Source organism: Pangasianodon hypophthalmus, chromosome 6 (assembly GCF_027358585.1).
Source record: "Pangasianodon hypophthalmus isolate fPanHyp1 chromosome 6, fPanHyp1.pri, whole genome shotgun sequence".
Taxonomy (NCBI): Eukaryota; Metazoa; Chordata; class Actinopteri; order Siluriformes; family Pangasiidae; genus Pangasianodon; species Pangasianodon hypophthalmus.
The window spans coordinates 20,344,067-20,371,638 of record NC_069715.1 but is presented as its reverse complement, the minus strand read 5'-3'; the positions used below and the strand labels follow the sequence as shown (position 1 = coordinate 20,371,638).

Here is a 27,572-nt window from a genome sequence, read left to right as displayed (position 1 = left end):
CTTGGTAATGTCACTGTGGCGCCCCATTTTCTGCACTTGTTGATGATGGCCTTCACAGTGTTCAATGCTACAGCTAATGTTTTGGAAATTCTTTTTTACCCCTCTCCTGATTGATACCCTTTGACAATGAGATCCTGTACATGTTTTGTAAGCTCTTTGTGGACCATGGCGTTAGCAGTCAGATATCAAGAAGATGTCAAAAAAATCCTACAGAAACAGATGCTTTTATTTGGGGTTTATCGCAGTTATTTTGTTGATGACAGGTGTATGATAATTACTTTTGAACATGAGTTTAAAAGGTGGTTCAGAAGGCTTGGTTAATTCTGAGCACAGTCACATGCCCTATTATAAAAAGGTGTGCACACTTTCACATTACAGGATGTTGGTAAGATGTTGGTAAAGAAGGAGTGGAGAGCAGATGAGGAAAGCAGTGGTGCTGGCCATCTGTTGCATCTCTTTCCACTAAATGTAAATATTTGTGGAAGGGGAAGCAGCAAATGCAGGTCTGTGCAGGTTATGTGCAACATTATTATTTAAAAGAACACCACCCTGAAATGCATTAAATATACTTCTATTGAAATATTTGTGATGTGCTTTGTGATTCTGGTGCTAACTTGTTGGTTGGTGCTGTATTTTTGTTATTCGCTTGAGAAGTTAGTGATTATCTGCCATGTTGATGTCACAGGAGGCCATTGGTAGTGCAGTTAGAACAGCGTTTAATAAGTGAACACATTTAAATGATCTCAAACGCAAGTGATAATCAGATTTTGCTGTTAGCTTTTGAAAAAAGAGCAAAAGCTTCTTTTTCAGTCATCATTTTTCAGTGATGATTAGTGTCATATTAAACTGAAATCCAACATAGAAGTAGTGCAGACAGCAAAACACAGAATGCATTGCAAAGAATGCATTGCATCTATACAAAACAGTTACAGTGAGTAGCAGCAGAGACTTAGCTTGGCTAGTCAGTACTAGATGAAGACATGGTGGTACTGACAGTGGTATTAGCATGAAAGTTGAATCTGTGGAAGCCGATATGCTTGAGCAGAGTGCTCAGATGAGCAGAGGAGAGACAGACTAAAGGACTAAAGCACTACTGCATTGCTCTTTTTAGATAGATATGAAGCAAGGGCTAAATCACACTGTCACCACTAAAAGCATTATGGGTAACGTAGAGAACAAAATAAAACTTGGATGCCATTGAAGATCATATGTTAACTCTAAAGATTAACATCCAAATTGTTCAGAGTGGATTTTTTTTTTTTAATTCCAGCACACCATTGTTTAGTCATAAGAAGACATGTTGAGACCTGCATATGTCTTTCACAGAACAGGAATAAAGTACTCTGTATTGTTTTCTTCATAACACATTCTTCAACTGTGTTAGTGCCTGTCGTCAGTGTCTTTGCTACTCTGAAAAAAGTTTCTTTTGTTAATTTGATACAGTGATGTGACTTGATACTTCACTTCAAACAATATGTTCTTGACGTGTGATGGATAGCGTGAATGGCAATGTATCAGATCTCTCTGGAACGTGAGCATATTTATTTCTAGAGCTGAAGAAAAGCTTTTCTTTCCCTTCTCTCAAGGACTATTTTCAAGTATGCCAAACAAGTCATTCTGTGGTCCTCTAATGAGATGGGCAGACAGTAGTCAATTTTATTGTGGCTCAGAAGTGGTCCTGAGGTTCTGTTCTGCTTGCACTGCAGCTCCTGGAGACTGGTGGCTCTGTTTGGAATGTGAGCGTGTGACAGAGACTTTGACTTTTAAGATGCCTTTAATGCATCAGCCTAGCATATGTGCATAGTTACAGGGATAAGACACGTTTCACCTCCAAGTTCTTACAGCCGAGCGGAATCTCGTGTGAATTTCTCACACGTTTGATTGAGCCAACTCCTTCATTATGACCTCATTTTTTACGAACAGAGGCATATTTGAAATTATGATTTGGGTTGCTGGTGCAGATATGGGGGAAACTGTTACCATTATCCTTTTCAGGGTGTGATGCCTGCTGTCTTCTTACATGTGTGCTATGACTTTATGACCCTTCTTTTCAGCAGGAAATTAAGCTGTGGTAAGCAACCATTATTCACCAAAAGACCTCTCTCTCTCACTCCTTTTCTGTCTCTTGCTATATTCCCAGTTAGCCACCCACACCATTATCAGATTGCACATCCATGCTTGCACAATAAAAGGCTTTTCAAATATGCTTTAAGAATTGCAATGTTCATCCACAATGGGCAGAATTAATTTTGCTAACAGCTGGATGCAATTTTTTTGAAAATTATCCTGTGTTTAAATAATGGTCTGAGTACATGTATATGATCAAGGATCCAGAAAAATGATCTTAAAGAGCCAGAGGATGCTAAAAAAAAGTGCCATTATTCTTTTAAGTGGCAGTTAATGATATACAAAATAGATAATCGGTGCTATTCACTTCACCTGGCAGTGATTTTAACGTTATGGCTGATCGGTGGATAGCATATCAGTTACCTGTTAAGATAATAATGTGAAAGATACTGAAAAGCAGGGCTCCCGTGTGGCACAATGGGCGTTCACCTTATCATCCAGAGATCGTGAGTTTGAATCCTGATGATGCCACATCCATCCGTAGCTGGGAGCCCAAGAGAGCAAAATTAGCCATGCTGTCAGGGAGGGAAGGGCGGCACGCTCTCTGTCCTATCAATCACAGCGACACTAACCAATCAGGGGCGTCTATGAGCTCATGCATGTAGAAGGGGCCAGATAGCGCTTTCCTCCGAGTGTTACGCCATGCCCTGACTTTGCATGAGCAGCAGTTCGAAAAGATGCAACCAGCTGGCTTCACATGTCTCGGAGGAAGCACATGATATCCTTCGCCCTCCCTGGGTGGTAGCTGTCGTGTGATAGGGGAGAAATGCCTCATAGGTGGGAATTGGCCATGACTAAATTAGGAAGGAAAAAAAAAAAAAAGATCATCAAAAGCAGGTACCTGTTGCCACTGGTGAGTTAATTAAGAATATTTCTTGCCAATTCGTACTTTTGGTTGCATTTTCAACCATTTTGGATGCAGTCTGGAGCCTTGCTGGTGTGCACTAAATTTACAATAAGAAGTCTACCAAAGTTTGCCAAGGCAGCCTTGAGTAGAAACTGCTTGGGAATGACCTTGGTAAGCGGTGTTTTATTTTCTCAGGTCATAATAGCTGAACAAAGAAGGCTTTGTTTTGGACGTGTGAGTGGCCATTTTCACCAAAACAAAAGGAGAAAATAAATGATAAAAGATGACAAAATATCAGTTGTAGGAAAGGCTTGTAATAGTGCCCTGCAGACATTTTCTAGTCATTTATCAATTGTAGAAGATTGTGGATAATAGTTCTTGGCAATGGTGCTAGCAAGGACTTCTGCTTTTGTGAAGAGATAGACTTGCAGTTGTTGCAGCTGTCATATTAGTTATAATGCTAGATGTTAAGTTATAGGTACTTGCATGACACTTAAGGTTATTCCATCTGATGCAGCTTTGTGACAGTCTAACATGAGTTGGGCGAGGCCATATGGACACATGGAGCAGCAAATGTTGCTCATTGTAGAGTAGGCGAAGCAAATGGGGACCATGACAGTACAGTCTGCTCAGGATTGCGTGCAGCCTTTCAGTTCAGTGATCAGGGAGAGGATATTGTGATGAACACTACTAAGGCCAGAGACTGCTAGTGGTGCAGAAATGGCAGCATGTACAGTTGCATTCGATAATCAGTATATTTGTGAATGTGTTTGCTATGCTTTCCTAATGAATATTCCAGTGAAAAGATCTTATTTTTGATTTCTCTTTCTCTTTTTTTTTAACCTCTCCACTTTCTTTCCCTTCCTACTACACACTGTAATTATACTCTCTTGCCTTCTTTTTTGCAAGGGCCTTATCCAGTCCTAAATGAGCCTCTGGAGGCCCTAGTTTCTTCTGCACTTAGACTGGGGGGGGTCTGTAGATGTGTAATTATACCTTCTCTGGAACCTTGCGTGCCAGGGCTGCTGTTGATTTTCTGCATTGCGTATGGAGACTGAAGCAGGAAGGCAGTGTAGGAGTGAATCTGTCTGTTTTCAGTGCCTCACTCTCATGGGACATTATGAATAGACATTACATCCTTCTGCCACAGAGCTGACATAGATGGTTTTCTGATTTGAGATAGGATATTGAAAAGATATTTCACCAGTTATCTCTTTGTGTTTAATGCAAGCTGTATTGGGGAAAAACTGCTGGCTGTCCAGAGTTAGACAAGGGCACAGGTGTTCCTCTGGGTGGGTGATTCAGGATCAACAAATTCCACATTGTCAAACACCATTAATCTGTTAGTCTTTCCATTGTCCTCCCACTTGACAGAAGTCTAGACTTGAACATATCTCAGTTGCACCAGGATACAGAAATGTGACATGATGATGCACTGTGTTTTTGCATCACCTAAAAGATTAACATTCCCATAACTGCCAGTCTTAACATAATGGCAAACTTGCATACCAACCCGCAATATCAACCCTCTTCTGGTAATAATACAAAAGCTAGCATTGTTTTCGCATGAAACCTTCGGGCATTATCTCTATTACAATTTTGGCATTCTCACTTATTTTCGTTATTAGTTATTTTGTAGATTTTTGCTAAAGTGCAGCCAGGACACGTTTTCTCTTAATCAGTAGTAATACAAATGTCTAACCTCAACATACCCATGTTTATTTCACTGTTTTTTTCTACTTACAACCACCTCATTATTTAGACTAGATTTTTGGTTTGAAGTATGGAAAGTATGCATATTTAATTAGATGAAGTCTCATTTGCATAAATAATTGTAAAATTCTTGTGAGTTCCAGTTCAATAAATACTTTTAAGAAATTAATGGGTGAAGGCTGTGGTATCTGCTGCTTTTAAAAAATGACCCTGTTCATCTGTGTCTTGCCTTTTCCCATTAATTACCATTGAATTCCTGCATAAAAGTGGATGTGTAGAAAGAGGCGTAGGTGACAAAAATAACCATATTTTCTTTAAAATAAAGGAGACAGAAACACTACAGGAGAGGTACACTCACAAAAACAGCAAAAATAAAAAGGAAATATCTTGTTTATTTTTCTTCCCTCATGGCCAGTATCACATTCCACATTCTCCAGGATCAGTTGAGTAGGTTTCAGCCTTGTGCTGCTTGTGCAAATATCCTTCATGGTATTTTCTCTTTTTATTCAAATAAATATTTATTAATAAAGGCACACACATTCCAGTGAAATGCATAGGGATATTCCTGCTGCATAAAAGGCATGTTTCTCCCTTGCTGGCCAGGAGAACCCCTATCCCAAGAATTCAGATCAATTTACACTCAGTTTTTGTAGATTTCCAACTGAATAAAACTTCCCACTGGTGACTACAACCCAAAGCTCGTCTTTAACGTTCTGCTAGAGGGGGAAACTAAAGCTCCCCTAAAGGCTTGTTCCTCAGCCAGTTTCTTTGCTTTGCTTAAAATGGTTTATAGTAAGTAGGGAATTTGACTCAAGTTGATTCTATCTATTCAAACTGGTTTCTTAAGAAGTGTGAATTCTCTCTGTATTTTATTTATATTGTGCAGTTACATCAGCGGTTATATCGTCTGTTATTTGTGTGAGAAAGAGGTGTGTGTGTGTGTGTGTGTGTGTGTGAGAGCACGCATGCGCATGTGTGCGTGTGTGTGCGCGCATGTGTCTTTTGGGATGAGTCTGTGCAGGAAGCATTTGTACAGCACCTGAAGGCATAGTGCAGTCAAGAAGAGATAAATCTCACCTGGGCCTCTTAGGATAACACAAATCTCTTACACCAGGAGTCAAGAGCTCACTGTAGACACATCTGTCCATTGCCGCACATGCACACACACACAAACACACACGCACACACATGTACACCACAGAAGCCACTTGTGTGTGTGTGTGTGTGAGAGAGACACACACACACACCGAGTAAGGATAGCACAGTAACCTTGCATTTACACCTCGCTTGTGTTGCTTGTAGTTTGTCTCTTGTGGGAGTGGAGCGAGCGCTACTGTTGTTATTAGTGGGCGTGTACTGTATGTCCGGCTCCAATGTGAAAGACTAGTGGCCAAAATGTCTTCTGCAGTACACAGTTTACTAAAGTATATGATTTGTCTTTGAAATGAATTCTAATATTTCAGTAAAGTGAAAAAAGTTGAAAAAATTGGTTGCTTGCTAGTGGGAACACACCTTAAAAATTGAAAAAAGAGACATCAAAATCTTTCAAGGGAGTGAAGAAAGAGCAGAGGAAGAAATGACAGGAGGAACGCTTAGGTAATTGGAATGGTGGGGGTGGAAGGAAAGAAAATGGAAGGAATGAGGTGAAAAATGGGGTGAAAAACAGTGAAACTGAGCAGTAAGGAGAAAGGCATACATATTTGACACACTAGAAGGCTATGTGTGAAGGCCATTGATCATACAAAAATGTTCTTCAGTAGGAATCATAGTTTCCTCAGAGTCTGAGTGATCTTTTAGCCAGTGCTCTATACAGACCCCTCCGAAAGTATTGGAACGGCAAGGCCAATCCTATTGTTTTTGATATACATTGAAGACATTTGGGTTTGAGATCGAAAGATGAATATGAGATGATAGATCAGAATTTTAGCTTTCATTTGCCGATATTTACATCTACATGTATTAAACAACTTAGAACATGGCACCTTTTGTCTGAACCCACGCATTTGTTCAAGTGATCAAAAATATTGGAACATGCGACTGACAGGTGTTTCTTGTTGTCCAGGTGTGCCCTGTTAGATTGATTGTTTAAACAATTAATAGCTCTGAATGTCTACTCTTGGTATGAGCCCTGGGTTTTGCCTGTGAAGACTGCATTTGTTGTTAAAAAGTATAAAACAACATGAGGACCAGAGAGCTGTCTGTGGGTGAAAAGAAAGCCATTTTGAAGCTGAGGGCCATTCCACAAGCAATGGGCATAGCCAATACAACAATTTGGAATGTTCTGAAAAAGAAAGAAACTACTGATGCACCACCAACCAGACATCAAACAGGTCGGCCAAAGAAAACAACAGCAGAACAGAAACATTGTGAGAGCTGTAACGAAATACCCAGAACAACAGTCAGTGGCATCACCAACAACCTCCACAGGGTAGGGGTGAAGTTTGTAGATGATCACCAGGATGAAGATCTAGCCTTTAGAGGAGTGTTCTCTGGTCATATGAAACAAAAACTGAACAGTTCGGCCATAATGATTAGCCCTATATATATGACAGAAAAAGGGTGAGGCTTTTAATACGAAGTGTTTTGGTGGAAAAGGGACTGGTGCACTGCAGAAGATAGATGGCATCATGAGGAAGGAGGATTATCTAGAAATACTGAAACAGCACCTCAAGTCATCAGCCAGAAAGTTAAAACTTGGTCGCAACTGGGTCTTCCAGCAGGACAGTCATCCTAAGCATACAAGCCCTGACCTGAATCCCGTGGAAATGTGTGGACTGAACTGAAGAAACGTGTCCAAGAAAGGAGGCCCACAAACCTGACACTAGATACACCAGTTCTGTCAGGAGGAATGAGCAAAAATTCCAGAAAGTAATGTGTAGTCAATATACCAATATTAATGGTATTTATAAAAACAGACACGAAACCTTCTATGCTTGTGAATCTGTATTAAGACATACAAGGAAAAAGCCCATCCAAGGTGTATCCCTATCTCATGCTCAGTGTTCTTGGGATTGACTCTGGATCTACTACCACTTTGAGCAGGATAAAGGGGTTCCTGAAGATGAATTAATTAATAATTAATTGCTTATTTGGTAATCTCAGATGCTAAACATAATCTTGCAAATATACATATATCTTTCATTATCATTAGAGAAAGTGATCAAAGCACATATTGGAAAAATCACTTTTAGAGCTCACTTCTATTAAAAGTGCAATAGGTTAGGGTTTTATATAGTGCAATGCAAATGTTTTGGGTGTGGACACACTTACTCAGAAGTGAGCAGAGTTTTGTTGAGTAGGTATTCAGGGCTGCCACAAGACAGTTTAGAAGTGGAGTAATTAAAGTTGGTGAACTTCGGGGGGGTTTGCTCAGAATTGCGATGTTAAATGCTTTTTACAGGGGTGGTGGGTGGGCTGCCTCCAAGCCTTCCGCATCAGGAAGACAATAAATGTGTAGTCCCAGTGGTCTTTCTCGTAAATACCTCCATAAAAATATTGATAGAGTGTAGACACTACTGGAACGGGCTCTGTTACCACCTACAGTAAGCAAGGAAGTGTTCGGATGCAAAGCATAAGCAAAGAGGGAAGTATTTGCAGCCAAATCAAATGGCAAATGCATTGGTGAAATAATACTGACACTTACTGGGGTTTCTTTTGAGTGATTTGCACATATAGCGTCCCTTCCGAAAGTATTGGAACGGCAAGGCCAAATCTTTTGTTTTTGCTAGACACTGAAGACATTTGGGTTTGAGATCAAATGATGAATATGAGATGATAGATCAGAATTTCAGCTTTCATTTCCTGATATTTACATCTAGATGTGTTAAACAACTTAGAACATGGCATCTTTTGTGGCAGACCACCCAACTTTTAGGTGAGCAAAAGTATTGGAACAGATAGTCTTAACATAAATAACACTTAATAGTTGGTTGTATGTGCCTTGCTTGAAATAACTGCATGGAGTTGGTGACCCACTGACATCACCAAACTGTTGCATTCTTGTTTTGTGATGCTTTTCCAGGCTTGGACCAAAGCTTCTTTCAGTTTTTGTTTGTTTGGGGAGTTTCCCTTCAGTCTCCTCTTCAGGAGGTGAAATGCATGCTCAGTTGAGTTAAGGTCTGGTGATTGACTTGGACAGTCTAAAACCTTCCACTTTGTTGTGTTGGCATTGTGTTTTGGGCCATTGTCTTGCTGCATGTTGAAGTTCCTCCTAATTAGATTGGATGCATTTCTCTGTATATTGGCAGACCTTTCTGTAGACATTTGAATTCATTCTGCTGCTACCATCATGAGTTACATCATCAATAAATATTAGTGAGCTCATTCTAGAAGCAGCCGTGCAAGCCCAAGCCATGACACTACCTCCACTGTGCTTGACCGATGAGGTCCTATGTTTTAGATCATGTGCAGATCCTTTCTTTCTCCACTCTTTGGCCTTTCCATCACTTTGGTAGAGTGATGGAATCTTGGTTTCAGAACTTTGTGGCTCATCACTGTATATCTTTTCAAATTCCAATCTGGCTTTCTGGTTTTTACTGCTGATGAGTCGTTTTGCATCTTGTATGGTATCTATATTTCTGCTCTCAAAGTCTTCTTTGAACAATGGATCGTGATACTTTCATCCCTGCCCTGTGGAGGTTGTTGTTGATGTCATTGAGTGTTGTTTTTGGATTTTTCTTCACAGCTCTCACATTGTTTCTATCATCAACTACTGTTATTTTCCTTGGTTGAACTGCTTGATGTCTGGTAGTTAGCACACAGTAGTTTCTTTCTTTTTCAATTTTTCCTCTTTTCTCAACTTCAAAATGGCTTGCTTTTCTCCCATAGACAACGCTCTGGTCTTCATGTTGGTTCGTCCTTTTGGTTTTGCCAGTCTTCACTGAAAAAAAAACCCAGGGCTCAAATCAAAGGGTAGACATTCAGAGCTATTAAGAGTTTAAACAATCAATCTAACAGGGCACACCTGGACAACAAGAACAAGAAACAATATTTTTTAAATGCTTGAAAAATGGGTTTAAAGAGAAGGTGCCATGTTCTAAGTTGTTTAATACATCTAGATGTAAATATCAGGAAATGAAAGCTGAAATTCTGATCCAGCATCTCATATTCATCTTTTGAGCTCTAACCCACTTGTCTTCAGTGTCTAGCAAAAACAAAAGAATTGGCCTTGCTGTTCCAATACTTTTGGAGGGGACTGTATTTAACTTGATATTTAACTTATAATTTTCTTCTTTGTTGCTCTGTCTGTCTTTACAGTGGGGAATGGGCAGTCTGTGCAGATGGACCCAGAGATATCTGGCTTTGTGGGTTCAACAGTGGAGCTCAGCTGCCGCTTCATCAACAGCAAGCCCCCGGTGAAGATCTCGCAGGTCACCTGGCAGAAGTCCTTCAATGGCACCAAGCAGAATGTGGCCATCGCCAACCCAGCGTTAGGTGTCTCCGTGCTCCCTGCTTTTAAAGACCGTGTTACCTTCAAGCACCTGTCCATGCCACATGCAAATCCCTCACTTGAGGACACCACGATTGTTTTCAGCAATCTGCGCCTTTCAGATGAGGCTGCCTACATCTGCGAGTACACCACCTTCCCAGCAGGCAACAGGGAAAACATGGTCAACCTCACTGTCTACGGTAATGCATATTCAACTCCAGCTCTTATTGCAAGCATGTAGAGTGACTTTTTGACTGGTATGTATGTGAACATTTAATTAATTATTGAGCATCTTAAAATCTACAATATACCCTATAATAATATACCACCCTTGGTAGAGATGGTAGAAAAGGTTATGAAAAATGCGTTTGTGTCTAATTAGCTTATACAAACTACACGTCTTCTTCTAGGCAGGTTCATTATAGCACTGGTTGTTTTAAAGTATTGCCCTAACGTTGGATACACATAACATATGTACTAATACATAACATATTTTTGGTAAGGGTCTTTTTTTATTTTCATATAATAAATTTACTTCAATTAAACATTAGATTTCTGTCATTTCAATGTAAGATTTAGCTAATTAACCTCAAGGACATTTTTTCCATAGCCTTTTTTACTCATTTTTACCAATATGTCTGCAGATATTAGCTCTTACTTGTTACTGTGTATGCAAGTAAAATCCCAGACAACACTGATAATGTTTTTTTTTATCCGACATGTGGTCTATTACCTGACTGAGTTTGACTTATATTACTTATAAATGTAATTTGGAAAAAAAGTCATTTGTAACATTGATTTTTTTATGTTAAAATTAATGTTTAGAAATTTTTTTTTTCTTTTGTAATGAAACTACTGCAAATGACATCAAATAGGCATCAAAGACATCAGACATTAAGGGTGCCTAAGACATTAACTGTACTGTATACAGTATATTCTATAATGTATTATTTAATAGTGATATATAATGCACTTTATAATTGTAATTTTACAGCTGTAAGTGTCATATATGCATGGGAGAGTATGCTATGCAGGAAGAGTCATTGACAGAAGCAGTTATTTAGAGCCTGTTATTCTATAAATAGATGTTATTTCAGTATTTTTTACATATATGATTCAGAGGCACTAGAAGGAATGTCCTTTATATGCTTGACCGGTCCCCATGCTGGTATGTAATGTGTGTTCAAAAGTTCAGTGTGCCTGAGGTGGGATCGTCTTTTATAAGAAGAAGCCATTCACTTAGTTATGCTACTCCCAGTCAGCTTGTACATGTTGCATAATCACACACATAAACACACACACACATTAAGATACTGCCTCCATTTAATTAAAAGATGCATTTTAAAAAAAAAGCAAGGTATAGATAAAGAGAGATAAAGGGAGAGAATGAACTAGAGCTTGTGGAAAGTTTGAGTAGAACCTATGACAGAAAAAGTAATTAGTAATGTAATGTTGGTGTGTTTTGTCACAAGGAAACAATTTTCTGAAGTAGTGCTCCTTTGCCAGCGTGGTACTTCAGTTACTGCCTCTAATTTGAGGACAGAGCCTATGAAATTGCCAGAGCCCTACCTCACCTTGTTGGAATATCTCTGCATGCATGCACACTCAAAGAAGGGGTTATTTAGATGGCCTCTCTTCACTTCTGGCAGTTAGAAGGGATGAAATAGAATCAGCTTCCAGTGCACACACATTTGCACAGCCACACATTTTTTATTTAGATACAGGACTAATTAACTGCTAATTGGTGTCATTACCAGAATTTGGATTAGATTACTTTGGGTGTTTGGATACACTAGTGCCTTCTTCAGCTGCTTTTGACTACACTTTGAAAAGTTAGGAAGCAGATTTGTTTGACCAAACCAGTGCCATAGAAACAGTAGAATTGAGCAGATATAGATTTTATAAGGGTGATATAATAATGATTGCAAAATGTAAATGATTTATGGTGCATGCAAATAGACTGTTTCACAATCAAGCATTTATGTGTTTTTTTTTTTTTTAACCTAGCACGTCCCACGACACATATGACCCTTACAACTCCCATCATCATCGCACGGGCCCAGAAGCACAAGATGACAGTTGCCACATGTCTGTCAGCAAACGGAAAGCCATCCAGTGTGATTAAGTGGGATACCAAGCTAAAGGGCCAAGCCACATTCCAGGAAACACGCAACCCCAATGGCACAGTCACTATACGCAGCAACTATGTGATTGTGCCAAGTCGTGAGAGTCACCGCCAGAAACTCACATGCATTGTCACCTACAATACTGAGCACTTCAGCGACAGTGTCATCCTCAATGTTCAGTGTAAGGCAAACTGCTTCCTTTAAGAACCTCTTTACATGACAAATAAAATATACTGCTCAAAAAAATTAAGGGAACACTTAAATCACACTTTGGATCTCGATGAATTAAATATTCAAGTTGAAAATCTTTACTTATATACATTGTGTAATTTGTTGAGAACAAAACGATGTCACAATGGTCAGTGGAAGCCAAAGTAATCAGCACATTGAGGGCTGGATTCAAAATCATACCAGAAATCAAAGTAAAAAATTGAAATTACTGATTACATGCTGATCCAACACGCATGAATTTCATCAGGGCAAATCATAATGTAAATCAGTAGTGTGTATGGCCCCCACGTGCCTGTATGCACTACCAGCAACGTCTGGGCATGCTCCTGATGAGATGGCGGTGTCCAAGGGGATCTCCTCCCAGACCTGGCTCAGGGCATCAGTGAGCTCCTGGACAGTCTGTGGTGCTACTTGGCGGCTTTGGATGCTCTGATACATAACGTCCCAGAGGTTCTCAATTGGATTCAGGTCTGGGGAACGTGAGGGCCAGTCAATGGCATCAATGACTTCATCATTCAGAAACTGCCTACACACTCTGGCCACACGAGGCCGGGCATTGTCATGCACCAGGAGGAGCCCAGGGCCCACTGCACCAGTGTAAAGTCTGACAGTGGCTCTGAGGATTTCATCCTGGTACCTAATGGTAGTAAGAGTACTGTTGGCTAGCATGTAGGGCTCTGGCAGTGCTCCTCCTGTTCCTCCTCTCACAAAGGAGCAGATACCGGTCCTGCTGCTGGGTTGTTGCCCTTCTACGACACTGTCCCGCTCTAATCGTGTAATGGCCTGTCTCCCAGTATCCCCTCCATGTTCTTGAAACTGTGCTGGGAGACATACCTAACCTTCTTGCGACAGCATGTATGGATGTGCCACCCTGGAGGAGCTGGACTACCTGTGCAACCTGACTGGGTTGCAGGTACTGCCTCATACTACAATTAGTGACAAGGACCCTAACAAAACACAAAACTAGAGACAAATCAGTCAGGAAGGATAAGGAGAGAGCAATTGTCCATGGCCACCACCTGCAAAAACATTCCCTTTTTGGGGGTTGTCTTGCTGTGACCTCTCCAATGCACCTGTTGTCACTTTCGTTTGCACAAAAGCAGGTGAAACTGATTCACAATCACTTATGCTTCCTAACTGGACAGATTGATATCCCTGAAGTTGAATTGACTTGGTGTTATACTATGATGTTTAAGTGTTCCCTTATTTTTTTGAGCAGTGTATATATACATTGTATGTGTCCAGAGTATGGGGACTATGACCCCAAGCATACCTCAGAGCAGAGATGCAGGAGATATGTGGAGAGGAAGGAGGTTTAGTGGAATGGCCTGTCCAGAGCATGTTTAAAGAATACTGGAAAAGCTGACTTTGTATGAAGAAAGTGTTACATCTGCTAAGGGAAGTCCTTCTAATGGTCATGAATTTTTATTTATGAAGCTAGTTGAGAGAATGGCAATAGTGTGTGAAACTGTCACACTCTACTTTGACAAATCTAAAATAGTATATATGTATATAAATACACAGTGGGGTCCAAAAGTCTGATACCACTTGTGAAAATGCTTCTGTTTTGCATTCTTTTTCAGTTTAACACGAAGATTTTCGTTACAAGTGATATTAGCAGAAAGTGGAATCTTAAAAAAAATTATGTGAATTTGGAATGTCCCTTTTTTGCTTTAATAACAGTGTGCTCTCTAGCTGGCATGGACTCCATGGACTCCAAGTTTGTGCAAAACCTGATAGCCATTTTAGATTAAATCCATCAGCATGTCATCTGAACACGTGCTTCAATGTAAGGGATAAGACTCATGGAAAATCTGACCTTTTGTACAAAGCAGTTGACATGGTCAATATCACAAATTTGCTTAAAATTAAATAGTGACCTAGAAATTGTGCACCATCTTGAGTATTGAATAGTTAAGATGTTGCACATTTTCAGGAATGCCAAACTTTTCAAATTTTTATATACATTCTTATATACCTTCAGTAAAGGGCTCATTGCCCCTTTTTTTTTTTTTTTTTTTTTTAAATTAGACATAGTTTGTGATATTTTGTACAGTGATTGTCCTTCCTTGTCTAACTGTTAAACAAGAAGTTCTAAATGAAGGACAGAAGGAGGAAAAGAATAAAGTATAATCTAACACATAGTTTTCTTACAGATGAACCAGAGGTAAAGATTGAAGGTTTTGACGGGAATTGGTACCTGAACCGTCAGAATGTGAAACTCACCTGTGATGCAGATGCAAATCCAGCTGTCACTGGCTACCATTGGAAACTGTGAGTCTAAATTATGTTAATTTCATTTCTCACTCGGCCAGGTTGCTTTTTTTTGCTACTGAATAAATACATGCTTGTTGTTCATGCCTAATAAAATGGATGCTTTTTGATGTCATTTTTTCTATCCCTCCATGTATTTCATTTCACATAGAAGAACCAGACTGGCATATCCCTGCAAATACATTGTACTTTCATACATGAGAAAAAGGCAATAAGCATTTTATGTGGGTAGTGAGAATGTGAGAGAGAAAGAGAAAAAGTGTTGTTGAATCAACATAAAAGTCCTGATGAATCAGCATTACAGTGTTGCTGTTTGTAGTTATACTTATTTTGCCTTAGATGTTATCATCGTTGCTTTGAATAACAAATGAGCTATGTAAATATACCCTCTTGTTGCTGCTTTAGCACAGAGCCATATGCATAATGCAAATATTAATACAGTGAAATGCATTTTGGGGTCCAGTGTTTGCAGTGCAGTGTTTGGTAAGTGCAGCAGCTGGCCTGTTAGGCAGGGTTCTGTCAAATAGGGGTGATGTAGAGAGGGTTGGGAGCTTGAGTTAGATGGGGCGAGAAAGGGGGAGAGATGTGAGATAGGCGGGGATGAAGTATAGAGACAGAGATGACAGAAAGAATAAGAAAAGTGTAGGAGGGAGAGAGAGTTGGGTAGGAGGGGATGTTAGAGAAAGAGAAGGATGAAAGTAAGGAAGATTTTAATAGTGAGAGAGATGGCACCATGGTGCTGATGGATTGGAGAGGACAGCCACTGAAACAATGCCCAGCACATACCAAATGTGTTGTGAAGCTTCCCTGGAGCTGCTTCATGGAGGTCAACTGTGGCCTGCTATGGAGCATGTACACACATGCACATACATGGAAGAAAATGCATGTACGCACAACTGCACACATCTTTATAAACTTGCATTAGAAACACTTAAGCCTAAACACAAATCTTGCCAACGAAGTTATGCAAGGTGAAGGATAATGGTTGAGGAAGATTAATAAAAATATGTTTTGTTATAAGCAGTGTGTAATTTTATCCAGGACCAAAACAATGAAGGTTGCAGTGCCAAATCCAGGTGTCCAGTCTAATTTGTGTTTTATATTATGTTTAATAAATGGAAGTGGCTAATGATTACAAGGTGCATAGTAGGAGCACTGCAGATGTCCAGAAGTTTGTCCAGATCTTAAAGTTCTCTCATCAGTTTTACAGCTTAGAGTGAATGCTTCCATTCTAAAATAGGAAGGCTGGTGGGCAGGAGCAGTGGATGCTGGGTTTGTTCAAACAAGCCTTGAGGAGACATTTTCATCATTACTATGATATGTTTTAAGGAGAATCAGAGGGCCATCTGGTATTCTCCAGGCCAGAGGAATAACAGCAAAGCATGACTAAGCAAACCAAAGACTTGCATAAAATGTACAAAATGTCATGCTGTTGTGTCATTAAACACTCTCTGGCCTAACATACTTCCATGTTTCTCATCTGATCACTTTCTATGCCTGTATGCCAACAGCTTCCTGAAGGCAAGTGTAACCAGAGCTATGAGCCTATGTGGCCCTGTTCAGACTCTGTTTTGGTCAAACCAATAACAAGTACACAGGTGTGATGGATAACTGTTCACACCTGCTATTCTCATGTGTCCCTTCACCACTTCTGATTGCATTCTGTCAGTAGTATGGTTGCCAAATCTGCCAAAAGCAATCTGATGTCAAATTCAAATCAGCCACAAAAATACTGTCCAATACGAAACCAAAAGGTGGCATTTTGTAATTAAGCAGTTGGTCAGTAAAACTATAGCTGTGCTATAGAACTGTCATTTTGTGAAGCTGTACTGCACTGCATTTTGTGAAGCTGTTGTTTAGCTAATCATGCTTCATGCTTTCAACAATCACACAACCACACAAAAACCACACAAATGAAAGTGTGTTGCATTGAAGTCAATTCATAACAAAAGAGTAGCTGATTGCTCCTGGGGTTTGGGAATTTTACAAATATCAGTTTAACTCTCAGTACACGGGTCTGTAAATTCAAATATACTGATAAGAGTGTGCCAGCTATCCATAGCTATCCATTTTGTCTTGTCCAGTTTCTAGCTCATGTCTGGAGATCTATGTATGTGCTTTTTGACCATCTTGTGTGCTCAACAGCTTTAACAGCAATTCTGTTAGCTTTTAAATAGCTTCTAAATTATGACACTATTTTATTGATGACCAAGTGGAGACATACGATACATTATATCATTTTTCTAACAAGGTTTTGTACTGATGTATGAACTAGAAACTTAAACATAGTGTTTATCTCCGCTACTCAGTAATTAAAATTGCAGGCAGGTTTGTTGGTTAACAAATAATACACTAATTTGGATGTGCAATGGGATATATTGCTTGCAAAATATGTTGCAAGTGATTTACAAAGGATAACTGAATTACGTCACATGCAAAGTAGGGGTAGAAAACTAAAATAGGCTTTTGCTTGTGCTATTTGTTCTTCATTATCATGGCAAGTTCATGTAACTTCGACTCCTGGAAGAGTCAAACTAAAACCAAACCTAAAGAAAGTAAACTAAACCTAGCCACAATATCACTCTGATTACAGTCTGTGAGATGCATTGAAAAACTGTAAAAAAAAAAAATGCAATATGAAAGCAAAATAAGAGTTTATGTTATGTTCACTGAGTAGGGTGAATGAAAACCTATTCAGAATATCTAATTAAGTTGCTAATATTTGGGAAATATTTAATATGAAGCCAACTTGACCTGATGTCCTAAGCTGCTTAGCTTAGATCATGTAGGAAATGATCCACTTTTTTAGCGGATTTGTGCGTTTGGTGGGTTTCTAGTATTTCTGAACGGCCTGAATGAAATTTCACACCTGTGTTCCTTTTGACCGACAGATTGAATGGATCCCTGCCCAAAAACGTGGAAATCAGAAACAACACTCTGCTCTTCAGGGGGCCCGTGACATATGACTTCAGTGGCACATATATATGTGATGCCACCAACAGCATCGGCACTCGATCTGGCCTAGTAGAGGTCAATGTGACAGGTATGTTGAGGCTGCTAAGAAATAGTGTGTGTGTGGATACGGGGAACGGGGCTGGGGAGGAAATTCTACCTGCACTCTGGACATGTAAACATGTATTTGCAACTCAAGCAGTCAGGTCTGAAAGTGACTTGAGAGTAACAATGAAGTATTTGTGTTGCATAAAATAACAGAATCTTTGTCTTGACCACATGTCACATGTCAAAAATTATTATTCAGTTATGCTGAGGATAATATATTATAATACTTTAATACTGTAATGCATAGTACTTCATCAGTAATACCTATTTTGGGTGTGAGCATGCACATACCCAAAATAGTCTTTCTCTCTCACAAACACACTGACTTAACATCAGCAAGGTGGAGCAGTGCTAGTGGATTAAGTGAATATGCAGTGAGCTGTAGACAGCTCAAGTCATTGCAGCCTCTGCATTCACATATGCTTGAAATACACACACACATGCGTGCACACACACATGCAGATGTGAAAGGCAGAATAAAATGCTCATATAACATCACAGATCACAGAACTCACACTCACATTTCTCTCAGGTACTTCTGTCTGTGTGCAGGAAAACATCTTTCTATCCTTCATCTTACTATTCAAAAGTTTTGCTGTTTGAAGTTTTCAAAAAACTTCAAAAGAACATAGAACAAAGCTAGACTAATTTCCCAGCCTCTGTCTTTTTTTTTGCCTAAAATGCTATTGGGAGTCTTCAGATACATTACCAAATTGATTTATATTGTTTAATCAAAGGTAGTGCCTTCAGATGTGCTTATCCTAATTTGGTTTTTGGCTTTTTAGAGCATGTGGACATGGATGCATGCTGAAGATTTCTCAGCTATCTTTCTCTTTCTCTCTGCATGATTCTTGGTATTGGGGTGTTTTCTCTATGCATGCATTCTCATGTTTCATCCTTGAAGATGCTATGTTTGCTTGCCTTGTGGAAGTGATGGCTACTATGTTTTACTTGCATTGCATCTATGTGTGTATGCAGGCTTCTGTCTTTCTGGTGATTCTAAGTTATATTTTAGCATGAGAATATGCGATGTTATCTGCAACACTGGCTAATTCTCGATCCTTGCTCTTCCAACATGATCAAAGTGTTAATGGAGCTCTGAAAAATTTCCACTAATGAAATGGAAATTGGGGATATTATCTGTAAATGCTAAGTGCTTTGAGTAGTTTTGCTCAACGAGAGGTGATTTCTGGCTGTTAATTCGTTCAGTTCCTACATGCAGCTGACGAATTAAGCAAATGGCTAATAATTTATAGGGTTATGAAAGTGCACAAGAGTAAACCTGCATTTGTATGCTGGAAGAATCTGAATAATCAGATTGTAAACATAGACTAGTACCAGGGAGGGGGAAAAAGACATTTCAGCACTGAGTATCTCCAAGATACATCATCACAAAGCTTATGTCTTGTTCTTATGGCTTAAGTTATCCAAGTCACCCAAGCAGTACGAATCTGTTATTTATTCTCACCAGCCTCTATTTCACAGTGTCCATGGGTGTGTCCACTTAGTTTGCATCTGGGTAATATCTTACCTGTCTTTGCCAGTGTCTTCCCCATCGTGGATCACTCCAGTGAGAGGTCACTGAGAGATTTGTGTCTTCAGCAAACAGATACTGAGTGAAAAGGAGAGTCAAATCCTAGCTGCTTCTAAACATTCATGCTTTAAATTATATACACTATACGGCCAAAGGTATGTGGACACCTGACCATCAAATCCATATGTGCTTTTTGAACATCCTATTCCAGATTTAGTCCCCTCTTTGCTTTCAACTAGATTTTGGAGTGTGGCAGTGGGGATTTGTGCCCATTCACCCACAAACACATTACTGAGATTGGGTTCTAATGTTAGACTAATGTTAGAGGCCTGGCATGCAGTTGGTGTTCCAATTCATCCCAAAAGGGTTCAGTGGGGTTGAGGTCAGGGCGTGCTTCAACACCAACCTTGGCAATCCATGTCTTCATGGACTACACTTTGTGCACAACGGCACTGTCGTGCTTCCAACTTTGTGGCAACAGTTTGGGGAAGACCCACATATGGGTTTATTTTTTCAGGTGTCCACAAACTTTGGCCATATAGTGTATATTTAAAACAGTTTAAATCATAAATAGTTATACATTTATCTCATCATGACAGAAGTCCAGTTAAACAGGCATGTAACTGTGTCCATCTTACCAAACTGACTGATTTTGCGGTTTTGTGTGAAATTCCTGGTTTTGTTAACACTTTCATAAAATACAGTATAGTGACTTATGTACTGCATAATTTACTGTGAATTTATATTAGTTCTTTGGCAGAATCTGAAGATCTTTTTTGGCAGTTTTATCCAGTTTCTGGTTTGCAGTGATATCTAAAATTAGTGTGCACCCCATGAAAAGGCCACATTGTTATCTGCTGGGTTAATTATGTGATGTTGGTATTCTAAGAAACAGAATCAGAAGACCTTTTTATTAGCTACATTACAAAACCAGGTCAATGTGGTAGTATTACTGTTTGGTAGTTGAGAGCTATCATAAACCATAATTCCTTCCAGCATCATAAACCTATCAGTGTCATCTCAAGATACTGAGTTCTCCCAGATTTTTTTTCTTCCCTGCTGCCATAAGAGAGGGAAGAATAGCATTATTACCCTTGCTAAATAGACACATGCATACATACATACATACAGGCTTGTGTGATACTGATTTTTTTTTCCTGTTCACAATTTACCTTTTTTAAAAATCACGATAAATGCTTTAATCATCCAGACCCACCTAGAATAAGAATTTTCACCCTTTTTTTTAGGTTTAAGGAGAGGACAAGAGGGCTAAATAATATTACCATACATACATACATACATACATACGTTTATTACTTTACTTTCTGTACAGAATCTTTACAGCTCACCGTATATTTTAATGTGAAGCAACATGTCTGTGGAATGTAGGGAGTAGTCCGGACACCACTTAACATTTGCCTTTATTTGTAGGCACTAATGTTGATAATAGTCTCAAGACCGAATCTATGGAGCAAAATAGCAGCATGAACTATATAAACTATAGAAATATATAATCTGTCAAATGTGGCAGGATTCTAACAGGATTAAAAGTAATTGAATGCCACAACCCACCTGAAAACCTCTTAATTAAAAATATGCACTAATACACTTAATATAATTTTCACACATATGATTATCTTGACTCGTGTATTAAAATGCGTTCATATTTTACCCTTCACTTTTACATGGAATAGGGATGTTCCAAAAAGACTACAGATTATTGTACAAGTTTCACTTTTGGCTTTGATAACATATTTTAGCATCCAGTTTCAAATCTTTCAAAGTCTTTATACATCACAAAGATGTCATAGATAATGATTATAGGGCACAGAGAAGATCATGCTTTTAGGGTTTTAGTTTATTTATTTTGAATGTAGATGCTGAGGTTCTTTTAACTGGCATTAGAAATATCACTTTAGATGAGATGAATTTATTTATATTACTGCCACTTTTTTTTTTTTTTACTGCCTAATAGAATATATGAGTCAAGAGATTTTTGGTTCCAGACCAGCTGCATTCTGGTACTGGGATAGAAAAATGAAAACACATTAGCCAGAACCAGATTTACAAATATACACAGATTAATTGAATATTAAGGGCCTGAGAAGTTGTGTTGCATGTTAAATGACAGTAGCATCTGCCAGATATATTCTTTCTTTGGTCTTTGTATGTATTTTAAAATACATTAAAATAGGCTTTTCAGTAAAACATGCCCATTGGGAAGAGGTTGACTTGCCTCTAACCAGAGTTTAATCAACATACTGTACGTTAGGATCACATAGGTTGTCTTAGAGCATAGACACAATTACAGTGTACAGTGTAATTGTTTGTTTTTGACTTTTCATTCTTTTGGTTCATATACTACAACTAGCTCTAGAGCATGTTTTACAGGAATGATGTAAGCTCATAGTGTCCCAATGTGGTTAACCCTTGAAGTGGATTCCTTCATCAGCAAGACCAAAAGCTGTAATTAAAGAAATGAAGAGTGAGATATATATGCTGGGTTTCTTGGAACTGTACACTGTACACTCCACTTCACTGTGGGAAAAGCAACAGATCTACAGTCTTATTTGCATCTTAGCAACAAAATACAAAGGATTTACTCAGATTCTCCCTCAATTATATCTTTATTGCCATGAGAAAGTTCCAGTATACTGGTAGTCTGTCAGTTTATTTCAGCACTGCCAACAGTAATTATATCCCTTTCCTTTACTATGGTTTTTGGTAAGGGACAAATGCATGTCTGTTAGCAGGCAAAAAATGCAATAAAGACTTTAGCTATAGATAATATGAACCATACTATCTCTTTTTCCCACAAAGACGGTGGCTAGGTGTGATTCCGTCACTGTGAATCAACTACTTTTAAGTACATGTAAATGTAGCTATGTAGATATTGACAAACACACATACTGTACACTACTGTTCTCTGCTCCACACAGCCGGCAGTCCTGCTAGTGTGTGTTTGATGCCATTGTCACTGCCATTAGGACACGGATTCATTTGTTGTGATTTAACGTGGCACTGGGGACATTGCCTCCCTCAATTTGGCAAGGGAAGGGGTGGGGGTGGGGGGAAGGGGGCTATAGAACGGCTGAGCTGCTTGCCTCTGGGAGGGCTGGCTAAGGTGGCAGACATCTGTTTACACTTTCCTGTATGAGCAATTGCTCATTCCACTGTGTGTGGAAATGAAGTTAAGAGAGAGTGAGAGAGAGAGAGAGGAGAAGGAGAAAATGTCAACCATAAGGCGAAAATGAGATGAATAAAAGATAGCATCACAAATGTAAATAAATAAGAGAATTTGTGTAATTGAAGGAAATTTCTGAGTCAGTCTGTTATTGGAATTCTTTTGAGGTGATGGAATAAAATGGAATAAAAGCCAGAGAGAGAGAGAGAGAGAGAAAGAGGGATGGATGGATCCATTGAGGAGAGAAGAAGGCATTGGGAATGGAGGTTAGAAAGTAGAGGGAAACCTACTAAGGAAATATTCTCCATAATAGGAACTGAATTTGATTTGCACAAAAACACTGGCAATCTTAATACATTTGTTACTCTCAGTCTGGTTTCTGTCATTTCAACAGACTCACCGAGCGGCAGTGCCAATAAAGCTATTGCCACACACCTACTGTGCTACTATTACTCTTGGTGGAGTTCTCTATACAGAGCATTTTGGAGAGTAAATATAAATTTCCATTTTAATTTTAAAGAACTTTAATGATAAATAATGAAAAATATTAGCCAGCTTACACAGTCCATCAACAGAATTTAGTGAATTGTGTTAATTTACTATTATTAGTCTGTCTTGCCAAAGCCTTTTTGGCAGAAGTATCAATTACAACATAACAAAAAAACATAAAAAGTGAGGTTTTAAAGTATGATAGCTGTTCCATCCTGATGGGTCCCTTTAACCATCTGAGGTTCAAACAAGTTTTTGTTAGTGAGCATTCAGATCGAAAAAGAAAGTAAAGTTCATCTAATCTTGCCTAGCACCCACAAAGCTCTTAACTTCAGAAGATCAATGTAATCTTTTTTGCAAGATCATAAGAAATGTTCGACTGGCATACCAGTGCTGTATTGCTATCTTATTCTGAGTTGTGTGACACATTAAACTGCACACAAACCCACACTCCATCATGCCTATTGCATTATTCCTGCCCCTGCCAGGCACACAGTCATGGTATGCAACATTGAACTCTCTTTGTAAAAATGCACCTCCTACATTACAAAAAGTGCATGCCATGGGTTCTGAGCCTTGGAACGCAGCAGTATCCCATGAGGCTCAGCAGGACAGCACCTGGGCAACATTTAGGTATGCAGAGTTTATGGAGTGTGAAGCCAGGAAAGATATACTCTATGAAGGAAGTAGCTTGTACTAGTTAGTTCTGCAATTTTCACACTATCTAGATAAGGTATTAGCTTGGGTATTTTATTCTCATTCTCTTTGTCTCTCTCCACCTCGCTCTCTTTCTCCCTGCCTTTCCCTTCCTAAGCATTAAGCCTAATGCCTCTGGAGAGAAATAGAGGATAAGATGGCCAAATGAACAGAGAAGTAGTGTGACAGTGTGTTTGTTTTAAACCTGTGGAAAAAAAACACTTGCTGCAAGTAGAACATAGCCACAGAGAAAGACAGAGAGTACAAACTGCATTAATCTATTACCCCAATCCTTGTCTATCTCTGGGGGCACAATGAAATGGACAGATGTAGGGTTTGGGATGGAGAATCTTTTCTAGTTGTCAATTTTGCCACAGCCCATACCTCCCTAGAGTGTGTTTAAGTAGGTCAGTCTATAACCCCTGCATCACTGTAGCAGTAAGTATTCACTCATCAGAATGCTAGGGTGAAAATAATCTTCTCTGTTTTCACCTTCATTCCTCTCTCTTCTCCTTCTTCTATCTTCCCTCAATTCATTCTACTCTCCACACTTTTGTTCTCTTCTTCATCTCTTTCTTCTTTACTCCCCTCTCCACATCCTAAAAAACTAACCCCATATTCCATAGCACACCTGGTAGAGATCTTCTGGTTCCCAGGGTGAAGGCACAAGTTCAGGTCACAGCCTGTCATATGTCGTATGTGCTTGATGTTGATTTCCTCACCATTTCCACTTATCTTCTACGAGCTGACCACATTGACTTTCATACTAATTTCCTTTCACATTTAAGGACTAAATGCTGAAGAGGTAGAAGAAGACCCCAGCCATTCACATTAAAACCCAGGCGGAAATAAGGAGATGTGTGGAATAGTTAGGCTGCCAGCTAAATTGTGTCTGGAAAACATTTATTGTTTGTATCAAGTCTCCAAGCAGGAGATTGGAGAGGGTTATTTCCTATCCTGTCTGTTTGTGCACATTTCTGCTCCTCTTTGACATCATCTCTGTTTTCATTTCTCTCCCTCTCTCTCTCTCAAACCTAATTTTCCCACTTATCTCATACCTCTGCAGTAATAGTTACAAATGCATTTCGAGGTAATATCAGCTAGCATGACTACTATGAAGCGTAGGGTTGCACAGATGCCCAGATCTTTACTTTTGATGTGACACTGATATGTGAGCTCTGTGTAGCAGTTAATACCCGATACTGATCAGATACTGACATCCTCACAATAAGAGCCATCTCTCTGCAAGCCTGTGCCAATAACGCACCACATGTCACGGTATGAAGGCAACATGCTTTAAGACCAATTGTGTCCTGTTCTCATAGAGCTGGAGTATTCAGCTAAAATTTATAAAGTTGTATAAAAAACAGTTGCAAAAAATAAGCAACTAACTTGACTGAATGGCAATAACAGCTACCAGTTGCCTTGTAATACCATTAATGTTTATGGTACATTTGCATCAACTAACTGTCAAAATCGATAAGATTTGATAATAAAAACAACGAATATCATTATCGATTAGTTGGACTAGGTTATGAAGCATGCTGTGTTGTACGCTATGCCACTTCATTTAGACTTTAGACATTTGCTGGAAATAGCAGACCGCAGAGAAAACAGAAGGACCTCCTCTAAAATATGGGAACATTTTACATCACACTACCCTGTGGACCCCATGTTTTCATGTGAGTAATATTTCGGTTTGCAGTCATTTGTCTGTGGAAATGTGAGAAGCATTGGGTTTCTTAGTATCTTAGTACAACCTAGACAGCTAACTGCGATGTATGTTTTCCTCCTCAATACAGCGAACTGTATAATCATTTTTATAGATTTAACAAATACTGTATGTTGATTGATCTAAAACAAATAATTGTATATACAGTATAACTCATTAAAAGCTAATAGGCGCTACATTGTTTACTGGTTATTCAGTGTGCAGTCATGTTGATTTGAGGTCACTTATTGAATTCGGAGGTAAAAAAAATAATAATAATAAATAAATAAATAAATAAAGGCCTTTCTGGATTTGCATAGAATGCAGCAATAGTTGCAAAAAAAATGTGCAGAACCAGGAAGAAAGTACAGAATACAGTCATCTTGCATTAGTTTGGGTGTCTAATTTGGTTGACATGAGCAACCTGCTGTGAATGATTTTCAGATAAATGTCAATAACATTGTATTGCAGTTAGTTACATGTTATTTGCTAATCCAACTAATTCAACTAACCAATTAATTGAAAAACCAATCAAAGATTAATCGATTATCGGCGATAAATGAGGCAATTTGAAGTGGTTATGTTATGTTTCATGGTGGCACTTCACATTACTACTTTGGTATAGCACCACAGATCCTGAACAGATGACACATCTGTTTTGAATTTTATGTGGGTAGAATAAAAGCATACTTCTTCATTCATTCATATTTGTTTTGGCCATCAGCCTTTTTTAAACAAGCATCAGTTTGCTTATCAACACAGAGGGGATAAATAAATTGAACAAATCTGTGAAAATCTGAGAACATTGTCAACTAATGTCTCTAGCCCTGTTGCTAGTCTCTGGTCTGATGAAGTGCCATACATAAATGCATGTGATTAAAGAAATCACTGAATTTTTTTGTATACATTGATCTACTTTGCTACAGCATTTTTACAAGTGCTTGGTTCAGTCTGCTGAAATCCTTTGCTGCGTCCACATCCAAACCACGGTCCACAAGATGACAACCCCTAACAGAGAAAATTTGTGTTGTGTTAGTCAATGTCAAGCACACTCATAGCATACAATAAACCAGTGGATTGAATCTTAAAATAAAATGAGTATATTGTGTTGGTAGGCATTAAAAAGCAGTTTATATGTTGTCAGTACCTGAATAAAAAACAAGGTGGTGCTCAGATGTTCAGTAAACATTGCGTGGTCGTAGCAGATATGTTACAGTGATATGGAAGTGAATGACCAACATTTATCAGTGTTCCTCTAGCAGGTGCTAAAGCAGATTTAAGCCCTGTGTCTGGTTCTATCTTAGGCAAAATTCATGAACATGTAAGAGAAATGGAGTATACAAAAAAACCTGAATAAACTGCATTCTATGTGTCTTTAGAGGTGGATTCTATTATTCTTATCTAATCATTAGCATTGTGAGAGTAGAATTTGTTTGAGATCATGCTCTACCAAAAGATATATATTCCTATTTAGATCAACCCCATCTTAAGAAAGTACATGCAGTGGATACAGTTAAAGAATAAATAATATATACACCAAATGTTGTCAGTCAGTCAATAAATAAATAAATGAATGAATGAATGAATGAATGAATAGGGTGAAATCAGGGTGAGAATCAGAATCAATTTTAAGAATTGCCAACTATTAACCTCAAAAAGGCCTGTTTAGCTGTCACCACTAAGGCAGGCTCACTATCTGCATATTCCCAGACACTTGATAAATATCCGTAGCTTTTGTTTTCTCAAACATTACTGAAGCAGCTGACAGGGAGCTTTTAGTTGAGTTTTATCTGCCTACTGACAGACAGGCCCTATCTCTTCCCCCTCTTGCCCCTCTTGCTCTTCTCCCACCTTCACTCACCCTTGCCTTGCCTCCATCAGCTGCTGTAAATGCTAAGCTCCCCCTCTGCTACAAATCAGATCCAGCATTTTGCATTAAAATGATTAATCTGTGACATCATCGAAGCAATTAAGACCAGTACTATGCATTCCTAGGAAGACAGGAGTGTGAATTTCCCAAAAACAGTTTAGAATTTCAAGCATTCATATTCCTCCATTTTCCTTTAAATTTATGCCCAAGGCCAAATGTGAGCTGCAGAGATGTGTTTCTTATCCAGTATTTGAAGTGTGACAGCCGCCATAGAACATCCAT

The 27,572-nt window shown here is 38.9% G+C and overlaps 1 protein-coding gene across 3 annotated transcripts in view; it reads left to right on the top strand.

The window, feature by feature from the left end:
* The window catches only part of nectin1b (nectin cell adhesion molecule 1b), a 165,812-nt gene that overhangs the window by 42,079 nt on the left and 96,161 nt on the right, over window positions 1–27,572 (top strand). For all 3 annotated transcript variants that reach the window (XM_053235185.1, XM_053235186.1, XM_026913745.3), the window contains exons 2-5: window positions 9,944–10,315; window positions 12,123–12,422; window positions 14,629–14,746; window positions 17,638–17,789. In XM_053235185.1, the coding sequence (XP_053091160.1) occupies window positions 9,944–10,315; window positions 12,123–12,422; window positions 14,629–14,746; window positions 17,638–17,789 (942 nt within the window). The remainder of the gene's footprint in view (window positions 1–9,943; window positions 10,316–12,122; window positions 12,423–14,628; window positions 14,747–17,637; window positions 17,790–27,572) is intronic.